The sequence below is a fragment of the Ostrea edulis genome, chromosome 4 (assembly GCF_947568905.1).
Source record: "Ostrea edulis chromosome 4, xbOstEdul1.1, whole genome shotgun sequence".
NCBI lineage: Eukaryota > Metazoa > Mollusca > Bivalvia > Ostreida > Ostreidae > Ostrea > Ostrea edulis.
The window spans coordinates 8,657,914-8,681,231 of NC_079167.1; the positions used below are offsets into that span (position 1 = coordinate 8,657,914).

A 23,318-nucleotide genomic window follows, 5' to 3' on the forward strand; every position below is an offset into this window, starting at 1 on the left:
AGCAGCAGGAATAGAAGTAAGAACGAGACGAAAGTAGCCAGTCTCTAAAGTGGTTTCGGAAGTGGAGAGTAGACTAAGGCATAAAGACATACTTGGAACAGTGACACTAGGAAGACAAGGTATTGAAACACTGAAAAGCTGCTATTGGGAAAATGCTGATACTCATAAGATACAAAGTCAATATAAAAACTAGAGCGAAAGAAAACAGACACGCCAGGACAGTAGAAATACCCGGTAGGAAACCAAATTGCATGGTTAAGATAGGAAGTGAAGCAACGGTCGTTTACATGGTTATAAATATGACAGTATCCACGCTTTCAACTACCATTACTCCTAAAATCAGTTTACGATGTGTTACCGGCACCTACAAATTTGCGCAGATGAGACTTTTCCACAACACCAGATTACCCCTTGTGCGGAAACAGAGGAACTCCACAACAAAAACACGATGACTAAACTAGAGATTAGCAGCTAGAATTAGATATAGGCAAGAAATTGTAGTTTCCTGATATTGTCACCAATAATTGAGAGTTACCCTAGAGCAGACATGGTTCTCTGGTCCCCAGGGAGTAAGATGGTTGTAATACTGTAGATGGCAGTTCTTAGAATGAGATTTGTGGCGAAACCAACAAAAGCAAGACGACATAATATTAAGAATTGGTGGAAGAGTGCAGAGACAGAGGATGCTGACATTGAGCTTTCTATCGAGATTGGCTGTAAGTCTTCTCGTCACAGTCAGTGTGGAGGTGATTCTCTGCAGTACAGAAAATGTCAGAGAAGGCATTGGGTGATTGATTGTATATTGTTTAACGTCCCCCCCCCCCCCCTCCGAGATTTGTTCACTCATATGGAGACGTTACCATTCCCGGTGAAGGACTGCAAAATTTTGGTCTATGCTCAGCACTTACGATCTTTGAACAGGGAGGGATCTTTATCATGCCATACCTACTGTGACATGGGGCCTCGGATTTTGCGGTATATCATCCGAAGGACTGTCTCGATCATTCAGTCGCCTCTTACGAAAAGTAAGGGTTACTGAGGACCTATTCTAACCCAGATCCCCACGGGATAATTATTTGAAGATATCATCAAATTCAATTATTGTGCACAATAGTTTAATTGATAGGTGCATCAAATCAATTATTCATTTAATTATTCAGTTAAACGAGTCTACTCCAGACAGCGGTTTAGATTAGTATTTTTTTCGAGCTCGGTCCATTCCGGCAAGGTTTTTCAATATACCTCATTAATTTATTTCAAATATTTTTACATATTCTAATAGCCCTGGTTTCACAGATGTGCGGAAACTTTACCGAATGAAAATATATCAAGTATTAGTGGAGATATTGTGATTTTAATTAATGTCACTACTCTCATTCCGGCGTTTACACCTTCCCATAATGCTCCCCAGCCCTGTGGGCCCAAATTGGTCGAATATGTATTCTATTCTATATTTTCAAGACAAAGTCTTGTGATTATGCCTGGTCTCAAATCGAACAAATAAAAAAGAGTTTTTATGATTAAAAGGGAATTTTAATGAATGGAAATCTTCAGGTACGAGTTATTTTAAAATGTGTACGTTTCCGGAAAGTGCAACTTCGGGTATCATGTAAAATATGATATTTCTTTTCCTTAGCATTGAGTGTTAATCAATGCAACAATGTTCCTGAAAAAGTATTCATTGACAGGTTTGTATATATCTGTGTATATGCTGTAAGGCCATACTGAAATGATACACGAAACTCATTTTCAGTAAGAGGTCAGAGTAAATTCGAGAGGGTACACGCAGAAAGTGAAGAAAGCGGTGTGCTGTTACCACAGGAGTCGGAATTTTTATCAGTAAACGTGAAATAGAATCTGAATGAACAAACATCTACTGCCGACTCCTGTGCTGATACTGGAGAGGTCATTTTCGCTAACAAGTTGGAAATACTTCCCATACAGCGAGGTATTCTCGCGAAAACGCGATTATCTTTATATCCCTCTCTAGCGTAAATCAAAAGAAAAACACTCACGATGTGCGTTGGTTTTCAGACTCCTTCCCTCTTACTCAGCAACTTTGATATGAAACCTTTTGACTGTGTTGTCAATTTTATAGAGACAATTCGTGTTGTGTTGAGTATGTGTCGCACTTACTCAGCATTGCACAGAGTCTGCCATTATTTTCAATAAAGACACCAAAACACCTGTTTATGGTGTAGTAATTAGGGCTATACGGACTGTGGATATCGGCCTGGATAGCTCAGTGGTTAGAGCTCCTGACTAGGAATGCAGGGGTCCAGGGTTTGATTCCTGGTCCAGCCACAGATTTTCTCCTCTCTCCTATACTACAATGGTAATGTTTACTTTATCGCTAAAGAGGGATAATCGCGTTTTAGCGAGAAGATCTCGCTATAGGGGAAGTGTTCCCAACCTGGCCAAGGAAGTCCGCAACTGTAATGTTAGCAATTTACTTTACAATTTTTTTTATATAACCATTTATGAACCCATCTAATAGGAATCTGTGGGTATTGTGCCGCAATATTGGGTATAGTGTATTTGGGGGGGGATTACGTGTTTTTTGGGGGCATTACGATAATTCCTGTAACCCGCAGACAACAACTAATCTTGGCAGTGTCACATAAGTGTACATTAATTGTTAGAACTGACTGAAGCTGAAAGTAAATTTCCAGACATAAATTATGAAGGTCTGCTCTGAGATTCGGTGAAGGCGTCAGCACAAATATTCAGCTGAGCCGGATCTCAGCCAAGATTAGACAACAACCACTGATCTTCGCGAGTGAGCGAAGCTTAGTTGTTTTTATTTACATTGTAGACCTTACAGGACACATCTCATGTTTTCAAAGTATACAAAATTATATGCATTTTGTCTTCTTTATGCTTATAGTAATTAATCCTAATTGTTCGTTTGCCGAAATTTTGCGATAATTAACCACAATACAGACTTAAATCTAAGTCCCGATTTCAAAAAGTCTAGTTAATTAGGTAGGTAGTAACGTGGTACAGTGACGTCACATGCGCCCTTCGGATTGTGAAAGTAGTGCGAGATATTATTAAAAACTCAGCTTTTAGGGGCCTAATTTATTCACCATGGGCAACATTTAAATTGATGTTGACTTTTCCAAGTTTTATATGTTTTTACCACCAGTGCATACATATAGCGAGTAAAGCGGCAATGATTGCGAGTAAATAATATTTATATGGGTGGCTGTCTACAAACTGTTTGGTAATGTTATTCCTTTATACATCTGTAATTGGCGCTGTTATTCTAAAATAAACAGTGCAATCATTATTTATTTTTGGATTAGACAAATTATAATACGTTACTGTAACGTCGTTACATTGTTGACAACTAGGCCCAAGGCCAAGCTACTGTCATGGGTGCATTTCGGAAAGAAAGAAAAAGAAAAAACACACACAAATCAATAAAAACAATCAAATTTAAAGTGAAAATCACATTATTTTATTTAGATAAAGCAATGTTATTATTATTTTTGAATTGTGATCTGTGATAAAACTGCTGACTCCTGTGTTCTCACAAGAAATATCATTAGATTCAGGCTTGATTTGTTTTTCAAAATGATCATCTGTGACACTCCTGGTGAGGATTGAAAAATTTGTAAGGGTATGGTTTAACTATTAACCATCAAGTGCGTTATATGCAGGAAAAAGAAAACATCTTGAATATATTCAACTGTTGTCATAGACAATGTCAATCATTTTTACCCTTTGCATTGATATCACACCACTTCACAAAACATGGGTAGCCAGCATTATACATTAGTCATCATTAATGTAGCAATACTGTACACTGCTTTATATAGCAGTTAAATTTTGGCTATTTGCACTGTAGAGGAAACCTGCTTCAGAGTGCGGGACATTTTGATCCAAGACTGTTTTTGTATTATGAGTATTCATTGATATTTCATATTTTGTCTGTTATGCAAAAATTGCTATCTTAATTTAATGTCCATCAACATTCATACTGATTAATCTACAAATGGTTTTGTGTTTTAATTGTAAGAAAATGAGATAAACAGATTAACACTTTAAACAAATTATTGAAGTTTGATGTTAAATGATTATAATTAAGGTTAAATAATTGCATCTATAGTTTATGTATGCCTCACAGCCTGGGTCAATTAGGAGAAAAAATTAGGAGATTCCTTGTAATTATGAGATGCTGTCTTCATACTTCAAGAATAATTCCATCTGATTCAATGCATAGTATATTTATTAACAATCAAGAAATGAATAAACTCCATCCACATACTGGAATATCAATGAAAATAATCACAACACCAATTACATATACTCAACCGGTTTCATTCTTCCTCAGAAATATTGTATAACATTGCCTTGATAGAAAATAAACATGCAATCATATTAAAAGCCGCATTGTACAATATTGGAAAATGTTTGGGGCAAACCATCTCAGGCCGAAACCTCCATTACCCAGTGAATGTAGCCTAGCAATTATATTATACAGAATGTACTTGACTGAATGAAAATACATTTAGATAAGGAACTGTAAAAATAAGGAGTGAATTAAATGCTGTATACAATATATACGAAATAGTAATATTTAAGCTAGCAATCCCATATTTAGCTTACCTGAGGTGAAAGCTCAAATGAGCTTTTCTGATCATGTCCGTGTGTCCGTCTGTAAACTTTTCACATTTTCGACTTCTTCTCCAGAATCACCGGGCCAATTTCAATCAAACTTGGCACAAAGCATTCATGGGTGAAGGGCTTTCAAGTTTGTTCAAATGAAGGGTCATGCCCCCTTCAAAGGGGAGATGATTACAAAAATAGAGTGGGGTCATTTACAAACTTATCAAGAGCCACTGGACCAGAAAAGGTGAAATTTACATGAAAGCTTCCTAACATAGTGCAGATTCAAGTTTGTTAAAACCATGACCCCCGGGGGTAGTTTGGGTCACAATAGGGGATCAAAGTTTTACATGCAAATTTATAGGGAAAATCTTTAAAAATCTTCCTCTCAACAACCACTGGGGCAGGAAAGTACAAATTTACATAAAAGCTTCCTGGCATAGTGCAGATTCAAATTTTAAAATCACGGCCCCTGGGGGTAGGATGGGGCCACAATAGGGGATCAAAGTTTTACATATAATATATAGAGGAAATCTTTAAAAATCATTTTCTCAAGAACCACTGGGCCAGAAAAGTTAACATTTACATGAAAGCTTCCTGAGATAGTATAGATTCAAGTTTCTAAAAATCATGGCCCCCAGGGGTAGTTAGGGGCCACAATAGGGGATCAAAGTTTTACATACAAATATATAGGGAAAATCTTTAAAAATCTTCTCAAGAACCACTGGGCCAGAAAAGTTTACATTTACATGAAAACTTATTCCTGACATAGTGCAAACTCAAGTTTGTTAAAATCATGGCCCCCGGGCGTAGGATGGGGCCACAATAGGGATCAAAGTTTTACATGTGAATATATATGGGCCAAGGTGAGCAATGTGGCTCATGGGCCTTTTGTTTGGAAAGTGATGAATACACATATACAAATTATGAATGGAGTTGCTTTTGAATCATTTTCATTTGTGGAGGTTCATGAGTAACTAAAATTTTACTGCTTAATAGAGACATAATTTCTTGGGTACCTTATATGTTTTATTAAGATAGGTCACTCTTCTGTGCTTGTTGTTAAAATTGAGATAGAGTTATCTCTCTTGTAAACCCTCCTGACATGTTCAGTTGATTAGTTCCCACTTCAATTTCAGTTAGATTTTGAAGACCCTGTGTAATGTATGGTCGCATTTCAAGATTCCAATCCGACAATGTCTAAAATTGGGGTAAATTGAAAGTTCCTTGCTGTCATCAATTGGATTGCTAGATTGATTGTTTTGCTGTTTTCCGCCACACTCAACAATTTTTCAGTTATCTGGTGGCACCCAGTTTTTATTGGTGTAAGAGATAACCCAGATACAAGTACCTGAGAAGAGACCACCGACCTTCCAAAAGTAAATTCAAACCCGCGCCGCTAGATCCTAGAAATGCGACAAGTAAAGATGAAGCTGTTTGTTTGGAATGTGGGTTTAGATACTGCAACACAGAAAAATAAAAAAAAAAACTAAACTTGTTTGACCCCAAGAAAAAAAAAATGTGGTAATCATAACTATCTTTGGGATGAACAATGTGCGAAAATAGCAAAACTTGTGACGGTCATTGATGTTACCCAAGCTGCCTGCCAATCAACTTACCAAAAATTTGGGATGAAAACCAATCTAAGAACTTAAACCTTAATACCAATTTACGGTAACTGGTTGATTGACACTCATGGGTTGCACAGAAAACTAGTACAATTAAATGCATCGTGTTGGACTGTAATAATCGTGACACTGCTTGTATTTACATTGTTTATATGTTTTAACAATAATTGAATTAATTATTTTTATTTCCTGAAATAAAATGTCCTTAGATACCTAATAGGATAAAAAAATTCTAAAATAGAAACTGAAAGCTGTATGGTTTGATGTTCATCTATTAATTTTTGTAAAGAATTGCTTTAAGTCTATAAATAATCCCACATGCATGAGGGGAATCCCAACATGATGATATTACTCAGATGCAACTGTCTAAATTTAGGTTTGAAAGAGTGTAAAACAACAAATTACAAAGAGGTATTTGATATTTTTATTTCTCTTAAACTTATTGCATGGTACTATAATAACTAAATTCACAGCTTTACAAAGACAAGACGATCAGTGATCTAATCTCTGGAAGTCTGAACTGGACTTGTGACTGTCATTTGATTTGTCTTCGGAATATGCATTCAAAATGGCAGCGTGGCACTTTTTTGTTGTTGTTTTTGTTGTAAACACCGATTTAAAGCCAAATAATTCTGGCTAAAATAGGTTAAATAATGTATGGCATGTCATACAGCCTTATGAATACGTACAAACAAACAACTGTAAAATTTTGTAGGGATGTAAATTCGTTACTAAGTGTGACCCACAAAATTCACTAAGAATTATGGGTGAATTGAAGAAAATTAATTTCTTTTAATAATGTGCTCATGCAAATTTTCCCAACACATTCACCTCTGGTACGTCCTCTGGTGTGTCCAGGGATTCGTGTTTGCCCAACTCTCTATTTTGTATTGCGTATAGGAATTATGAGATTGATCACTGTTCGTTATCTTCACCTTTCATTCATTAACCTCAATAACCTGTTGAGTTCATGTTTGCAACACATGCTATTAGTACAGTACATGCATGTTTTTTTGTTCTTTCAGTTCTTACTGGATATCTTGTGTTCATAACAATTCTTGCCACAGAAAATTTGCCCAACACGGAGGGAAAACAAAGCGGTATAGAAATTGATACCCAAAATCAGGAATACACTGAGAAAGATCAGCAGGAAAGGAAAGTAGTGGATGACACAAATGGAGAAGAGATTCACAATATACAACCAAAAACTGAAAAAGAAGGAGGGGAGAAATTGGTAGAGAAAGAAGTGAGCAATGAACAGTTATTAACTGAGAAAAGTCCAAATGCTGATGTCAAGAAAATTCTGGATGGAGAACAAGATACGAGTGTACCACAGACAGATGAATCTAGAAAGGAATCGGGTGGTCATGTGAAGATGTCTGATGCTGAGGAGGAACCTAGTCAAAGCTTCTTCTCCTTTAAAAACTTTGTGAAAAATTTGGTTAATCCTGTACTAGAAGAACTAGAAAAAGGAGAAAGTGTGATTCAGTCCGACATAAAAGTACCAACTGATGTGAAATTCAACGAGTCTGTATCAACCAATGTCACCAACACCTCCGTTCCACTGACTACAGAAGTAAAAAATAAAACTGAAAAAAAAAGCAAATTTACCTGCATTGGCAGAAATTATACAGCTGAGAATACATCGGTGATGATTGTTAACAATACTCAGTTACTATCCATTTTAAGCTTTGATAATAATAACACAGAGGGGGACTGCGTGTTGGTCTTGTTTTTTGTGCCGTATTGTAGATTTTGTGCAGATATGGCTCCCAGTTTTAATGCCCTAGTAAGGGTGTATCCTCAGCTAAATGTCATTGCAGTAGATGCAGCCCAGTTTAGCAAGTAAGTAGAGTAACACAGGCCTCTTGTTTAAATATCTGTTGCTTTAAAATCTCTTTTTGTACATGTTAATTTATTAAGAGCTGAAACCAACACAATTCTGCAAGGGTGCACAAGTTTAAAAGTTGATATAGTTAATGGTTGCTTCTCATCTCACAAGAATAAAATATTCCAAGTGATTGAAGGCCTAACCCTATATACTACAGTGATTAGCATGAATAGAATATTAGTGTAGTGCTGAATATGATAGTTCAAAACATTACAGTGTAGACTTGTAATTGATATTCAATTCACATTTTATCTTTCAGTTTAAATGCCAAGTTTGGAACTGTCTCTGTACCAAACATCCTTCTGTTTCACCAATCCAGAGCAGTGGTGAGGTTTAACAGCACTGAAAAATCTTTTTCAAACCTTGTGTCGTTTGTGAAGAATGCAACAGGTAAACACTTGGTTTGGGTGGCGTTTATATTCAGAATTGTATAACAATGAACTTTATTATACCTCATGTAAATAATCATTGGTGAAAGAGAATCTGATTGGTTGAGAAGGTCACATGTTTGCCCTGGAACAAATTGTCGTGCTTCCAGCTACACAGTTTAGAGTGATGTCACAATACATCCGAGTCATTTCCCACAAATGAAATCATATTTCATATATGGCACAAAAGGAATTCTTAAAATTACACACGGGGTGGGATTACAAGTTCCTGATACCAAGTTGAATCTCTTTTGGTTAATACACCGATCAGATGCAAGAGATCAGCATTCAGGGAGAAAGGAAACATAAGAAATCTTTATCTTATCACTTATGCATTCTAAAATGTCCACAGTGCTACTGTTAGGGCAAGCTCAGCTACATATAAATGAACATATCCATTTATTTTTTTTCAATTGTGTTTCTGTAGCTTGCTTTGCTTTGATTTGATAAACAAGTTTTTGCATGAATGTTAGGGAGATGTGAAAATCTATTCCTGGGGGGAATATGATTTTCCTTGGTGAATTTCTCTCACTATCATGCAATAAATGTATACTCTCTCTCTCTCATTTCTTGTTGATAATAACTGACATATCTTTATATCTATGTATATATTATATATCTGCAGGTTTTGAACCCAATACAACTGTAGCAGTCATGCCAGAGGATTTCATTGGACCTTTACCAAGCTTTGCTACAGAGACCACAGACTACATGCTGCTGGTGTCATGGCTGTTTGTTATTTTCTGCAGTGGTTTTATGTTTGTTCAGTCTAATCTTGGTCAGCAGTGGATCAACAGAGTCAAAATACTGTGGCAAGAACACCAGCATATTGACTAGTGACCCCTCAGATCTCTCTATTTCTATATATTTCATTGCATTCCCATTAGTAACCTTAATATTTGTTTCATTTAAAAATCTTTTATTATATACATTGTGTATAAATATCACTAATTGAACATCAGCGTATAAAACAGATACAAAAATTAATACTCTATATGCAATTTTAGTCCATGTTTGTAAAGAAATAAATACTTTTTAATTAATGAGAGGTAGTCACCATTTGTACACATACAGACTGCCAACAGTTTATATGCAGTTCACACAATATCAATTTCATCACCAGATATCAAGTCTGACTACAGTTCACACAATATCAATTTTATCACCACTCATCCAGATATCAGCAGTTTGTAGCAGACACTTTCGCGGCGATGGCATCGCTTCCTTTAGCAATAAGTAGGGTGAGATTTTCACCAGACGCTCTTATTAATCTCATAGCACTGAAAAATAACAGTAAATTATATTATTTTAAAGAACCAATTCAACAACTGAATGCACCTATAGGTTTGCTTTCTACGTTATTGACCTACAGTTTATGTTTGTATTGCAACTAATAGCTTGGAAAAACCTTATATTGTGCTGACCTTTGATAGTCTGCTCCAACAATGCTTTTACCGTTTACACACAACAGACGGTCTCCCACAGAGATCTGTCCCTGCGCCTCTGCAGGACTTCCCGCCAAAATTTTCCGGATATAGATCCCCGCCATACGAAGTGGGGTATACTGAAAAAAAGTATGGGTATCTCATACAATGTACACTAGTATACTTTTGATCATTCTGAAAAGGTTGACTGTAACTTAAGTCCATAAACATGAAATGAATGATTTGGAATTCCATTTTTAACTTGAATACTCTTGGCCTCAATTATACTACATATATTTTCAAAGTTCTGTACAGTATTCTGTTGAATTATGTTATATAGTATACCCAGTATTCTGTTGAATTCAGTTATATAGTATACCCACCAGTCCATCAATAAGCCCGAGCCCCAGTCCATTACTGTCTTTGGCTATATTAACAGCGAATACTGGGTTACTGGTTGAGCGAGGGGATATATCCTGGTTATCACTTGTGTCAGAATCTGTTTTTAGAAAAAAATTCCCAGTCATAATGTTAAACATCAACTACATTTTTTCCAGAGTTTGATGAAATGTGAAAATCATCAACACCATGTGAATAAATTCTATTTCATTAACAATAAAAACAACAAATACAAATAACAAGAGATTGTCTTTATGAAAAACAAATGTCTCCCCAAGTGCTCTAAATGAAACCTCCTCCCCTTAATGTACTGCATGGTGTGGAGGAGAAAGCATGAGCAGGAACATAAAGCCATATAGAAAAAGTGTTCACAAACTATTTTACACCCTCCACCCCTCAGATCCACTACAACTTTTAAGAAAACAATTGGATCCTCCTGTCCCTACAATATACACATCTACAAATGGCATTGAAGTATTGTAAAAAGTTTCAAGTCTAACGGATAAGCCATATAGGAGGAGAAGCGTTCACAAGCTATTTTAACATCCTCCACCCCTCTTAGATCCACTATAACTTTTAGGAAAATAATTGGATCCTCCTGTCCCGACAATATGCACATCTACATATGACAATGAAGAATTGTACAAAGTTTCAAATATATCAGATAAGCCTTATAGGAGAAGTGTTGAAAGCTATTTTACATCCTCCACCCCTCTTAGATCCACTGTGACTTTGGAAAACAATTGGATCCTCCTTTCCCTACAATATGCACATCTGCAAATGACATTGAAGTATTGTAAAAAGTTTCGAGTCTATCCGATTAGCCATATAGCAGGGGGAGCGTTCACAAGCTATTTTAACCCCTCTTAGATCCACAATAACTTTTCGGAAGATATATTGAATCCTCCCGTCCCGACAATATGCATATGGCAATGAAGCATTGTACAAAGTTTCAAATTTATTCGATAAGCCATATAGGAGGAAAAGGTTCACAAGATTTTGTGACAGGCAGACGGACGGACGAACAGAAAGTACAAAAACAATATATCTTCCCCTCGAAGAGGGGAGACATAATGAGGTGAACTAGAATAACATGCGCATTGTCTCATTATTTTCTGACACGCCTCAAATGAAGATGCTTGTAAACTTGCCCTTTTAGGATTAGGGAGATGACCTTAATGTCCCGTGTCACAGTAGGTGTGGCACGCTAAAGAACCCTCACTGCTCAAAGGCCGTAAACCCCGAGCAAAGACCCAAGTTTGAAGCTCTTCACCAGTCTTGGTGACGTCTCCATATGAGTGAAAAATTCTCGAGGGAGATGTTAAGCAAGATACTTGTAATCAATCAATCACTCATATGGAGACGTCACCAGCTGTAAATGAAGACCCACAAATTTAGACCTATGCATGTCACTCGGGGTCGTAGCAGTGAGAGATCTTTATAGTGCCAACACCTGTAGTGACACAACCTCTGGTTTTTAAGATACGAAGCACATTTGACGAAGGAGTAGACACTACTTATTTTTGCGTCTTTGATTTGACTCCGCTAAGGTACGATCGGGACCCGAACCCACGACCACGAAGCGAACATTGAACCACTGAACCTGTGGGACCAAGTCTAAATGTGATGCTTTGTTACATGAATTACTACGTGTATACAAAATGTAACAATATCGTAGTCATTAACTTACAGTCGTCTCTCGGGGATGAGGGACTGTGCTGCTGTCTAGTGGCTAATCTGTGTTGATGCTGAGTGTCCAATATCTGTTTGTTCACGTTAACCAGAAACTCCTTTGGAAAAACATAATCTCCTTCATCATCCTCAAATGGAACTTCTGAAGTCACATGACTTTCACCACTTTGAAGGGACTGAACACTGGGAGATGCAGACTGTTCTGATGTTATCGAAGATTTAGATATCTGAATGTTTTCAACGTTGGGTTTGGGTGGCAAGTTGGGTGGATTGTCGATGGCGTTTTCTCGTCCGTTACGGGGAGGCAAGGGTGGGGGAGGGCTGAGACATCGAATGTTTTGGACATCACCTCTTATGGGAAGAGGAGTGCCATTCGCAAGACCATTTGTAATCAGTTCATCCAACCGTTTATCAGCCGAGTCATTCAGAGACACAGATCTTGGATTGGAACCCCCAGAACATCTCAGAACACCCCCTCTAAGCAACACAGAATCACTTGATGAACTAGCATTAGTTTGGTGGAAGTTGCTAGAACTTCGTACACATTCGTGGGCATCAGAGCTGGCTTCGATGTTTGTGGGGGCAAATTGTACTCGCCTTGGGGGAGGTTTATTTCCAACATTCCTTTTTTTCACCGTTGGCTGACTGAAAAACGATTTCTGAAGTTCTACTTTTGGAAAACTACCCGTAAATCGCGGCGTCTGTGAAGCGTTTGATCCAATGTCGCTGTCATCTACAAAAGGGTGAAGGATTCATCACCATCTCTGTTAAACATGGGTTACGAAGAGATAAAAAGAGGCAGATTGTAACTCTTAACTACCAAAGTGTACCTACTAAACACCGTAATTGACGAACCTTCGATAACACCATATTGTGTGTAGAGTTTTTTGAAATGTGTCCAAAACTCTTTGTCGTCCGGTGGATGAGCGAGATCTATGACACCATAGTCTTGTGGGAATAGGAAAGGTGGGTGTCCGGACATCTCCAGTAGAATCTCATCTATACAAAATTTATTGAGGATCAAAAAGATAGCAAACACATTGAATATGAAAAACTTAATTCACTAGTGTTTTTTAAAAACAAAATTCCTGTACAGCCTACCCTCCTGCAGAGCTTGATGTTGATCTTCTGGGGGTGGACTCCAGCCATATGGTGCCGACTTCCCACTGAGGTTATATCCTTGTAACAGACGGTGTAACTGGGCTTCGTTCAGTGGTTGATAGTTTACTCTCATGTTCATCCAGTCGTACTGCAAACAAAGAAAGTGTGTATTTTACATACTTTAAATAATACTTATACCCATCCAGTGAATTCAAATTCTAAACTTCGCTCTGAGAAATTCATAAAATTACTTTAGTTGTAGAATCGAACCTTGAGTAAAAGGGATTTAGAAGTTGACAGAAGCTCTGCAGCCGTTAAGAGTTTCTCAAATAGTTGATTGAATTCTTCGTCCAAACCATTTCTTGTTGCCCACTCTTCTAACTCCCCAAGGTTGGCACGAATTCGCACGCCCGCTGTCCAATTATAGTAGATTGGTCCAGAATCTATGAAATAGATGAATTACTTCCATGCTTCTAAATTCAAACCAGGTCAACAGAAAACAAAATGTTTCAAATTTACTCACCCTTTAGGAAGAGTCTGTTGAAAACAGATGTACTGCAAAAGAAGAAAATGTACATAAAGAGTTGTTTTGTAACTTCAGTGTGTAACTGTTGACCAGTGGTCATTTGCACTATGACGTCAAGGACCATTGGGATTTTCCACACTCCTCCTCGCCTATCTGATCCATGATTTTCTGAGAAAGGATTACTGTCCAGCACTGCTGACAACAGCACATGAAGTGCCTGAAAGTAAAAAAGAAAAAAACTGTGTACAAGTTTGGAGAAACATTCTCTTTATCAACGACACAGGAAAAATTGACGTCTACACAGCCTGACGCATATTCGAAATACAATCTGGAAACATTCACCTTTGTGATAGTGTAGACAGTTTGCTGAAAGCAGAAGACGACGATTTCCTCCAGACCAGAGGCCAGTTCTTGAAATGCTCCCTGGATGTCGTCGTCCAACCTTCCCCTCCCCCCGGTCCGGTATTTGGAGGATTGTCCCCTGAGGTACAGTATTAACTGGACGCAGTTGGACATCCATCTTATCAAGGATTTCAGGTAGTCCTCTCCAATAGTCACATGCTTCTTACTTTTAATCAAACCACTGGAATAAAAGAAATCAAGAATAGATAATATTATTCACTTAAAATGAAGTATATATATATATATATATATATAAACTTAATCTTAAGTGACATGTATATTCAATTAATAATAAAGGAAATATATGTGCACCATTATCAATTAGGTTTTTTTCTTTCTTGAAATAATTTTTGTTTAAAACCCACTAAAATATCCAAAGAACCTTAATAAAATAAAACAATGATAAAACCAACAAGATAAGCACCGTAATTATAGTTCCTGCTATTTTCTCATCGCAAGTGGCCGAATGAATTTCTTATTTCAATGTAATTGAGCGTACATGTATTGTAATCGATTTGTTTTTAGTTACAATTAACCGGATGAGCATAATTGCAAGTGCTTTTTTATTACATTTTAATGACATGTCCTTTTTTCATTGAAAGTTAGAATGTTAACAAGATTGGGGTTTCATTGTATAAAGATATCATAAATAAAGTAATTCAAAGTCATAATTTACCTCCATGGCGCGTGAAGAATATTTACTACAATGTATTGTTATTATAAATCATTTTTACAAATTATTTTTACACTATATCTTCCATTTTCAATGAAATGGGAATCTACATTTAGATATAGAATAAAGTTGACATTTACACAGGATCCCAAAATACTTCAGCGATTTACCTTTAATGGTCAACCAGGGCTATTTAGTCAAAAGCTAAATGACTGACCAATAATTATAGGTTATAAACTTTGTATGGAAAAATATGAAAACCGAGTGACGGACCGAGCTTGCGAGGTCCGTCCGCGACAAAAAACTCGGTCGTCATATTTTCCCAAACAAAGTCTATAACCTTTTTATTATATACTTTCAATTTCATTTAGAAACTAACAATAATTTATTTTTAACAATTCCTTTATTGGTTTAACTGAGTAAAAGATGAAAAACACGAAAAATTTGAAATTAACGACGTAGTAATTTGCTTGTGTATTGATTGTGACGTAATATTTGGGGGCCGGAACGTTTCCGGGCATATATCGTGTGATATATGCCCGCAAACTTTTAAAGAAAAGAGAAGAGATGAAATTGAAAGTATATAATAATTATTATTTATGACAACATATGAAGACGGATATATTATAGCGTGATGTTCCTGAAATTTCAAAGTCAAACACAATCATACCAATACCATCTGAGTGGTGGCCGTGGAACAATTGAAAATCTTATGATTGATGAAACATGTTTACAGGTGCAAGTATATTGTGTATAGGAAAACTATTTAGTTTAAACAACATTTATTCAATAAGTTTATGACAATATGTATTGACAATGTACAAGTGTCAAAAGAATTGGGGAAAGCAAGTCATGCAAAGGCTTACTTAAAAACGCAAATCATGTTCAGAAATTAATTCCTAGTCATTGAAAAGTATTTGATTAGTTTAAAAAAGATTGAAGTAATCAATAACATTTGTGGAATAAATGTGTAATTCTAACTGAAATTAATTGAAGGAATTCGTACTTTAATTACATTGTAAAAAAAAAATTGAAGCAGTCCCTGACCCCAAGTGGCCGACAGCGCACTAAGTTTTTCCAAAATCACCCTGACTATGTAATCAACGTTTCCATATATATGTAGTATACGGAAGTAAAGAGATGAGAAAAATGGGGACATCAATGCTATAGTAAAATTGGTTTTCAACTACACAGTGATATAAGGTGTCATAACTCGATAAGGTAAACTGTAATCGTGAAAAATGGTTTATTCAGTCCAGGTGAATGAAAAATTCGAGAGAAAAGATTATGCCTTTGAACCTTACCAATTGAATTTGTTGTTTTGTAATGCTTTAGACAGCTCCTGTAAAAGAAATGTCGTTTTATACAGAATACAATACTTGCATTATTGTTTGACACACACAGGTAGATGATACAGGAAAGTATACAGTGTACTTTTGATTATAAAATATATAGATTCCCACACATAACACTAAATCGTACTTGCGTACACAAATCTTATTGTGAGATAAATCGTTGTAGTTTTCCCCCCATACCAAAACAGTGAGTCTCGGTGTTGTAGCATAGAGTTTCCTTGCATAATATTTTCTCCCTTAAGACGGGCTATACCCCCCCCCTTCCCGAAAAACAGGATCAAGTTAGATTTTCCCCCTGGGAAAAAATAGCCTATAGGTCTACTCCCTCCCCTACCTAAGAAAAACAGTCCCAGTGTAGAATTCTCCCCTAAATGACAGAACATTCCCCTTGCAATTATCTGGTTGGATTATCATTATTAGAATTTATTTACGAAACGAAAATGAATGATTCAATGTAACCAGTTTGCAAAAGTGCAAATTAGGAAAGATTATGAACTGCAAGAGTATCACGTATCAAGTAATATCAAGTATCATAATTGTTAAAATTGACTGTATAGACACAATGACATATAATTGAAATGATATTAATTTTAACGAAATCAAACTTTTTAAAGCATATTTCCATGACTTTGATATTATATTTCCGAAAGTTCTTGATACCCCACTCCCCTTTGTCAGTCACATACCGCAACACTCTCCCTGGTAACCACAAGGATCCTCAGCAACAGATTTCTGACGTGGTGTCTATCTGTCTGGTGACAGGCATACTCTACACACATACTATACAAAAAGGCGGGAGCCAATGAAAATTCCACAGAATTCTGACGTATCACAGCAGCAATCGCCTTGACAACCTCCTCTTCTTTATCACGTGCGTAGGCGAACCGGAAGCGCTCTCCCACTGACTCGCCTGAGGATTCCACCGTAGACACAGAGATGGAGTCGTCCACGGCTGGGGCCAACATTAAGGGAGGGACGTGTACGATGTTCTGTTTGTTGGGGTACTTGGAGAGATACGGGCTATCATCAGTCAAGTTACAGTTAGAGTCAACTGTCCCTAACCACGGAAGATCTCTCGGAATGTCCATTCCTGCGGTAAGATCCTTAAAGACGAACACGTAATAACAACCCAGTGACAACATGTCCCCACATTGTACCGTAGTTCTGGAGCCGACAGGATACCCATTTACTCGGATGTTCGAGGGGGCAACACATTCAACCTCTAAACAGTAGTTATAACCGGGACAACGATTGTCAGATGACGTCAAACGTCGGAGATGAAGATGGCAGTGTTTTATTTGTATATCAGGGGCGCATAGTCTGATGCATTTTGAGCTGTTCTGTTTTGTATTGCACACAAGAGTTGTTCTGGACTCTAACACATGGAACAAGGGATCTCTGTTTGGGTCATGCCCCCTCAGGGTCAGTAAGAACGGTCGATTTGTTGGCGGAAATGGAAAAGTGTCTGTATTTTGTATCTTGCTTGGAAGATACTCCGCAGGTTCTGGACCGGGGGGAATATCGGTGGAATCTTCGATGCTTAGCCCATTGAAAAATTTATTGCACTCGTTTTTCTTCACCATCCATGGTGACTTAATACGTGACATAGTTCCATCTAGATTAAGTTCATCTGCAAACTTTTCTATCTTCCTCTCATTCCACGTAATGGACGACGGGATGGCACCCCTCCGGAGTTTGGACATTGAGATCCGCCGGGCATTCTCATTCAGTCCGTACGTATCGTCCTCCGAGGGAATTGCAGAAAACTCTGATTTCATACGGAGTTCATATCGTCGACTGTGACCCTCCCCTGGCTTCCAGTAATTCTGGAGCAGGAGGGGTCGATCGTATTCCGATATAACACGAGAACACACTCTTCTCCATTTAGAATTATTTCTTCTGACTAACTCAGTACCAGTATTGTCCGATGACGCCTCACTAGATAGACACGTTCCTACCACGTCACAGAGCACGTACTGAGAGTGAATAGACGTGGGTAATCCATACCGTTCCAATGCCTGTTTTACAAGTTCTATCGCAGTGGATCTCTTGGAAGCTAGAACACTTTTATACTCTACGCCAGGAACAATTTTGTCCCCAAATATTTTTAACACACCTGGGGTGTATTCGTCAGTACTCAGTTCCTGAACTGTACTGATTTCGTCAGAGGTAGATTTGTTCTTCCGTCCCGTATATATCACTCTCCTGCGAATCTGTCGTTCCTCAAGATACAAAGGAAGCGAGCTCTCCAGATCGATGTCGCTGTCGTGAAGAAAGTCCAAGCTCTGGGACCCAGAAGTATTTCCCCACGGAACATCCATCATTTCACGGAGCGTATCCCTCCATCACCGTGCATCAGCTGTGAGAACATTGAACATGTTCGGGGTATTGGCTCCAATTAACCTGTCTAAAAAAATAGGGTCTTTCAAAGTAGAGTAGCTAAATTCTCCGAGGTGTAAATTGCATGTAAGAAATACAGAGGCCTGAGTAAATCGCGCGTCAATTTGAGGAAATTACTTGCTACACGATGTATTTTCGGTCTGTTGAATTCTCTACTATGTACATAGGCCCGCTGTGAACTATAATTAAATTACACAGGGAAACCAGGATTAAAATTGATATAGAAATGAAATGTAAATTCCGCACTCTGATAAACAGACCTGGACGGGGATTCATTGTGTCCCCACCTTTCAAATCAATAATTTAAAAAGACTACCAAAACTTACCCTTCAGAACACAGATATCCTCCACTTTTCGCCAGAGATATGTCCTTTTTCCGTATATTTAACCCGTTTATCCTTTCAAAACACAATTTTACAAAATAATTGAAATTCTATCGATAAGTATTTCCTAATCCCCTTAATACCACTATTCTTGTTTTTAAGAAGTACCATGTTTAGACAAGTGAAAAACGATCAAGAAAGAAAAACCGGGATTAGTGAACAATGCCGTCTCGCTATTCATTACACAATGCCGATCACTTTCGCACAAGTATATCCAGTTGACTTTGCCGTTCCTATGAATTACATAGACCGCATATGTACAGCGAAATGCGTTCGAATTTATTCTGGACAGTGTATGCTATAAGGATTTTTACAAAAGTCGCGTGGTCTTGAAATTGATATGCTTCTAATTGTTCGCTCTGATGACCATTTATTTTCGTTTTTGAAAATGTATAGTTGTGTTCTATGATAGAGAACAAAGGTGTTTGTTAATTTGCAAGGGAAATGGGCATTCTTTTCATAGCGGAGTGTTCAAAACAATGACAGAGATCGAAAGTTAGTAAACAATGACAGAGACTGAAGTTTGTTAGATTGTTCCGATAAGTCTGGGGGAAATGCACTCATTTACAAACGTCCTTGGACTAATGAACACAGTGAATAAAGATCATTTCAAAGAATTTTATTTTGATTTGCAGACAAATGTCATCCAAAGAATAACTTGTATCAAAAGCTAAATGCACTGACTTCGTCAGTTATTATTTAAGAGAAAATATTTTGTGTTTCCATAAACTTTTTGAAATGACATATCTTGATGTTGATTTTGTCCAGCTGATATATACGAGAAGTTCCAACATAACATAGGGGTATACAGGTTTTATAAGATAGCTTTATCCACTTCTCAATTATGTGCTACGTAATATATTGCTATTTTCTCCCGAGTTCATATGAATGAAGGACGAAAGAATGATTTATGAATGGAGGTTAAACACACGGTTTGGACAAATTGAACCCCAATGCATGAGCTGCTAAGTCTAAACCTCCCGTTTACTATTCGACATCCTATCATTATTTGCATTGAGTTGACCTCTTTTCTTTATAATTTCCCGTTCGATGTTCATTGAAAGACTTTGGTACTTATTTTTCGGAGTAATCCGGTCTTTTGATACCAGCGGCTTATTTCACATTCCAGAGGCTATCAATGGTCATTCTGACCGCTTATAAGTTGACGTCTAAGTACATAAAAACCGAAATGCATCGGGGGTGTTTTAATAGGCTGATAGGAAAATGAACATTCTGTGATTTAACACATACATACAAGGGGTCATAGTTTGAACAAATTCGAATCTTGCACTTGCATGAAAAGACGAAGCCAACAAACCGTGATCAATCTCATAACTCCTATAAATGATACAAAATTAAGAGTAGGTCAAACACGGATCCCTGGATATACCAGAGGTGGGATCAGGTTCCTAGAAGGAGTAATCATTCCCTGTCGACCGGTCAAACCCACCGGGAGCATTATATCTTAATCGGGTAAACGGAGTAATCCTTACTCAAAATCAGGGTGCAAAAAAGGCCTCAATTGGTATTAAACGAGTAAGACAGCATTTTACCCAATGACAGGTTGTATTGGTAAATTAGATCGTTATAATCACCTTAGGCAGGTGATAATGGAATACTGCTACACAAATATGGGAAGCTGACGATGGAGAAGCTGAAGTCATCCCATTTGTCATATTTAGTTGAGTTGTTAGTTTGTTCAATAAAATATCTAAAAGTGAAGCAGGTGTGGAAGGTTCTGTGGTTTCTTTTATTTCGAGTTCACTGGGATATATCGAATCGACATATGAATGAAAATGATTATTGTTAATACATATAGATAAAACATCGCCGATATATCTTAATGTCGAAGTTGAAGGTCACATCAAGAAATCTCATGCAGAAGCTTTTGAATAAATTCTGCCTCGTAAGAATATAAAAACAGGTCAGCTAATAACGGAGCACAATTCGTGCCCATGGGAATTTCATCAAACTTTTGGAAGACTTGATCACCAAAGACTACGAAGATATTGTCAATGAGGAACTCCAGCATTCTTTTTATATCAACTTCAGAGTACTTGTGTGAAGAATCAGAGTGGTGTTTAGCAAATTAATTTTTTGAATGATTGATTACAAGAACATTTTCCCTTTCCATTTTTATTGAAGAGGCAACGGTCTATGATGTTACAAAGTCTAGTCTATCATTTTTTGTCAGGACTAGTCGTATAACGTGTTGAAAAGTCATGAGTTTTGATGTTGATTTGAGAAAAGGTTTGTGATTTCAAATTTACACAAAGTTCTTTTTATTTATTTTTTATAAACCACATTTTATTTACACCACTTCTGGCATATATCATGGCATAATACGTTTGAAATTTCTCCTTCACAGCAGTTAATAATTTCTTGAGGAGCAGAGATAGGGGCTTGGTAAAACATTTACTGGGTCCAGCAATATATCTATGTTTGTAAGGGGTTTTGTGAAGTTTGAGTCCAGTATAGGGACGGTAACTCATTCATTCGTCCCATTGACTGAGGTATTAAAACTGAAGCATGGTTTTGAAGAATTTCATCTTTTGAAAGGGAGCTTGGAGTATAAGCAGGATGCTGTTAGAAGCTTTGTCCACCGGAACCAACACATATTCCTCATATAACCTGTCGAATTCTTTTATCACTTCTGGCTTATTAAACACAAAATTATAGATGTTGCAAAAAATATTGTCGTCTCATTTTCAAACTAGTGGTCATAGTTTTAACAATCTTGAATCTAAACTACATGAGGATACTTGCGTGTTAATTCGACAAATTCATACACGTGCTTCATCGTCCTGTATATAAAACTTAAAACCTCAGTTTAAAGTCATCCTAATACATCCAGGGGTTTGACTTTCAACAAAGCTATAGGGACATTACTTAAAATCAAACAAACTGCAGACTTGAGATTCTCTTAAAATTTAACCTATCTAATTTTGTGCGAAACTGTAATTCACAATTAAGACCCACCTTGAACAACATGAATCTACGCTACCTGGGGATACATTGATATGATATACATGTATTGTAGACATGGGTTTTCAAAGGAAGACTTCATAATAAACAAATATTGTATATTTCTATATAATTTTTTAATTCCCAAACGTGACCCGCCTTGATCCTGTGGTCATGGTTTAACAAATTTGAATCTATATTATATTAAGAAACTTGTATATTAATTTGACAATTTGTGATCTTGTGGTTCCCGAGAAAATATAAATGATTTTATGCATCTGCCATGAAATGGCTTGGGGCATATAGTTTTACCCAATATTGTCCTTTTGTCATTATTAATTTTCCGTACTTTGTTTTGATGTAATTGTAGAAAATGAGCTGATTTTTGGTATGCGTCTATCTATTGCATTTCATGTCGGTTGACTCACATTTTTGCAGAAGTTATTGCCCTTGGATTTTGAAAATTTCAGACTCTATCTTGTAGATGACAAGTCGCGGCTTAGTAGATAATAAGCTGAATGATAGTTGTTTGTTGTATATGCCGTCGAGAATTTTTCACTCATACTGAGATGTCACCAGTTGTAGGTGACCACAATTCAGACCTATGTGGAGCACCAAATTAACATAAACTCAAATTAATTATTGCTCTCATCGATTGAATTAATGAGAGCAGTAATTGATTTGATGCGCGCATCAATGAAACTATTGCGCACAACAATTGAATTGATATCTTCAAGTAATTGAAGATTATCCTCAATCATTTGAGATTATATTTTAACTTGTTTAGCGCTCAGTGGCAGTGAGCATTCTTTAACGTGACAAGGGACTTCCGTTTTTTATGTTAATATCCGGAAGACCCTTGATTGTTTAGCGAAGGGGCAATCACTACCTATATATGCTTATGTTTTACGCGGCCATGGCATGAGTGGGTCTCGAACTCCGACATCCCAGCTACGAAGCAACACTCTACCACTGAGCTACCGCGACCGTTTAAATGATAGTGTGTACCTTTATCATAATAAATCTGTGATAAAGGTACAGATTAAGTTTCTATTTACCTTAGCCAGGGACTTAAAACAAGAAGCCCAGGGGTCATGTCTCTTACTTGAGCAACAGTTCCTAGCAATAACAAAGTCGAGCAAAATTATTATATACCAGCAGCTTGGTTCTAGCTGCAGAACTGTAGCTCTCTGAAAAAATAATGTGACGGACAATATTTTTTCAGAGAGCTACAGTTCTGCAGCTACTTGGTTCAGAATTTTTTTGCCAAAGGTAATGACTAAACAAACTTAATTGTTAAACTTGACCACTAATTAATTAATCATCATATGCCCTGGTAGACGGATATGACCTTCCATATTAACAAATTTCATCTAAGGATGCTTTGTGCCAAGTTTGTAAAACTGATCCCTAATGTGGTCCCACCCTACCCTCGGGG

General features: G+C 37.1%; 2 protein-coding genes and 1 non-coding gene across 5 annotated transcripts; 2 read left to right on the forward strand and 1 right to left on the reverse strand.

The window, feature by feature from the left end:
• Positions 1-1,554: 1,554 nt before the first annotated feature.
• LOC125669684 (thioredoxin domain-containing protein 15-like) lies at positions 1,555-9,604 on the forward strand. Its single transcript, XM_048904400.2, has 4 exons — positions 1,555-1,688; positions 7,268-8,087; positions 8,393-8,523; positions 9,187-9,604. Exons 1-4 carry the CDS (start codon positions 1,661-1,663, stop codon positions 9,396-9,398), a joined length of 1,191 nt encoding a protein of 396 aa, XP_048760357.2. The 5' UTR covers positions 1,555-1,660; the 3' UTR covers positions 9,399-9,604.
• On the forward strand, positions 2,231-2,304 carry Trnap-agg (transfer RNA proline (anticodon AGG)). Its single transcript has one exon. It is a non-coding gene; the product is annotated as a tRNA-Pro (tRNA).
• LOC125669680 (ras-associating and dilute domain-containing protein-like) lies at positions 9,460-20,034 on the reverse strand. 3 transcript variants are annotated; one of them, XM_056161857.1, is made up of 12 exons: positions 18,860-20,034; positions 16,820-18,540; positions 16,083-16,120; positions 14,046-14,286; positions 13,701-13,920; positions 13,448-13,620; positions 13,178-13,325; positions 12,911-13,075; positions 12,075-12,809; positions 10,369-10,484; positions 9,986-10,125; positions 9,460-9,841 (listed from the first exon to the last, which is right to left on the reverse strand). In XM_056161857.1, exons 2-12 carry the CDS (start codon positions 18,455-18,457, stop codon positions 9,742-9,744), a joined length of 3,714 nt encoding a protein of 1,237 aa, XP_056017832.1. In that variant the 5' UTR covers positions 18,458-18,540; positions 18,860-20,034; the 3' UTR covers positions 9,460-9,741. The 3 variants fall into 3 exon arrangements, with proteins under 3 accessions (XP_056017832.1, XP_048760353.2, XP_056017833.1); XM_048904396.2 differs by having other exon boundaries at positions 12,932-13,075; positions 18,860-20,031; XM_056161858.1 differs by having other exon boundaries at positions 16,820-20,034.
• Between the last annotated feature and the right edge of the window lie 3,284 nt (positions 20,035-23,318).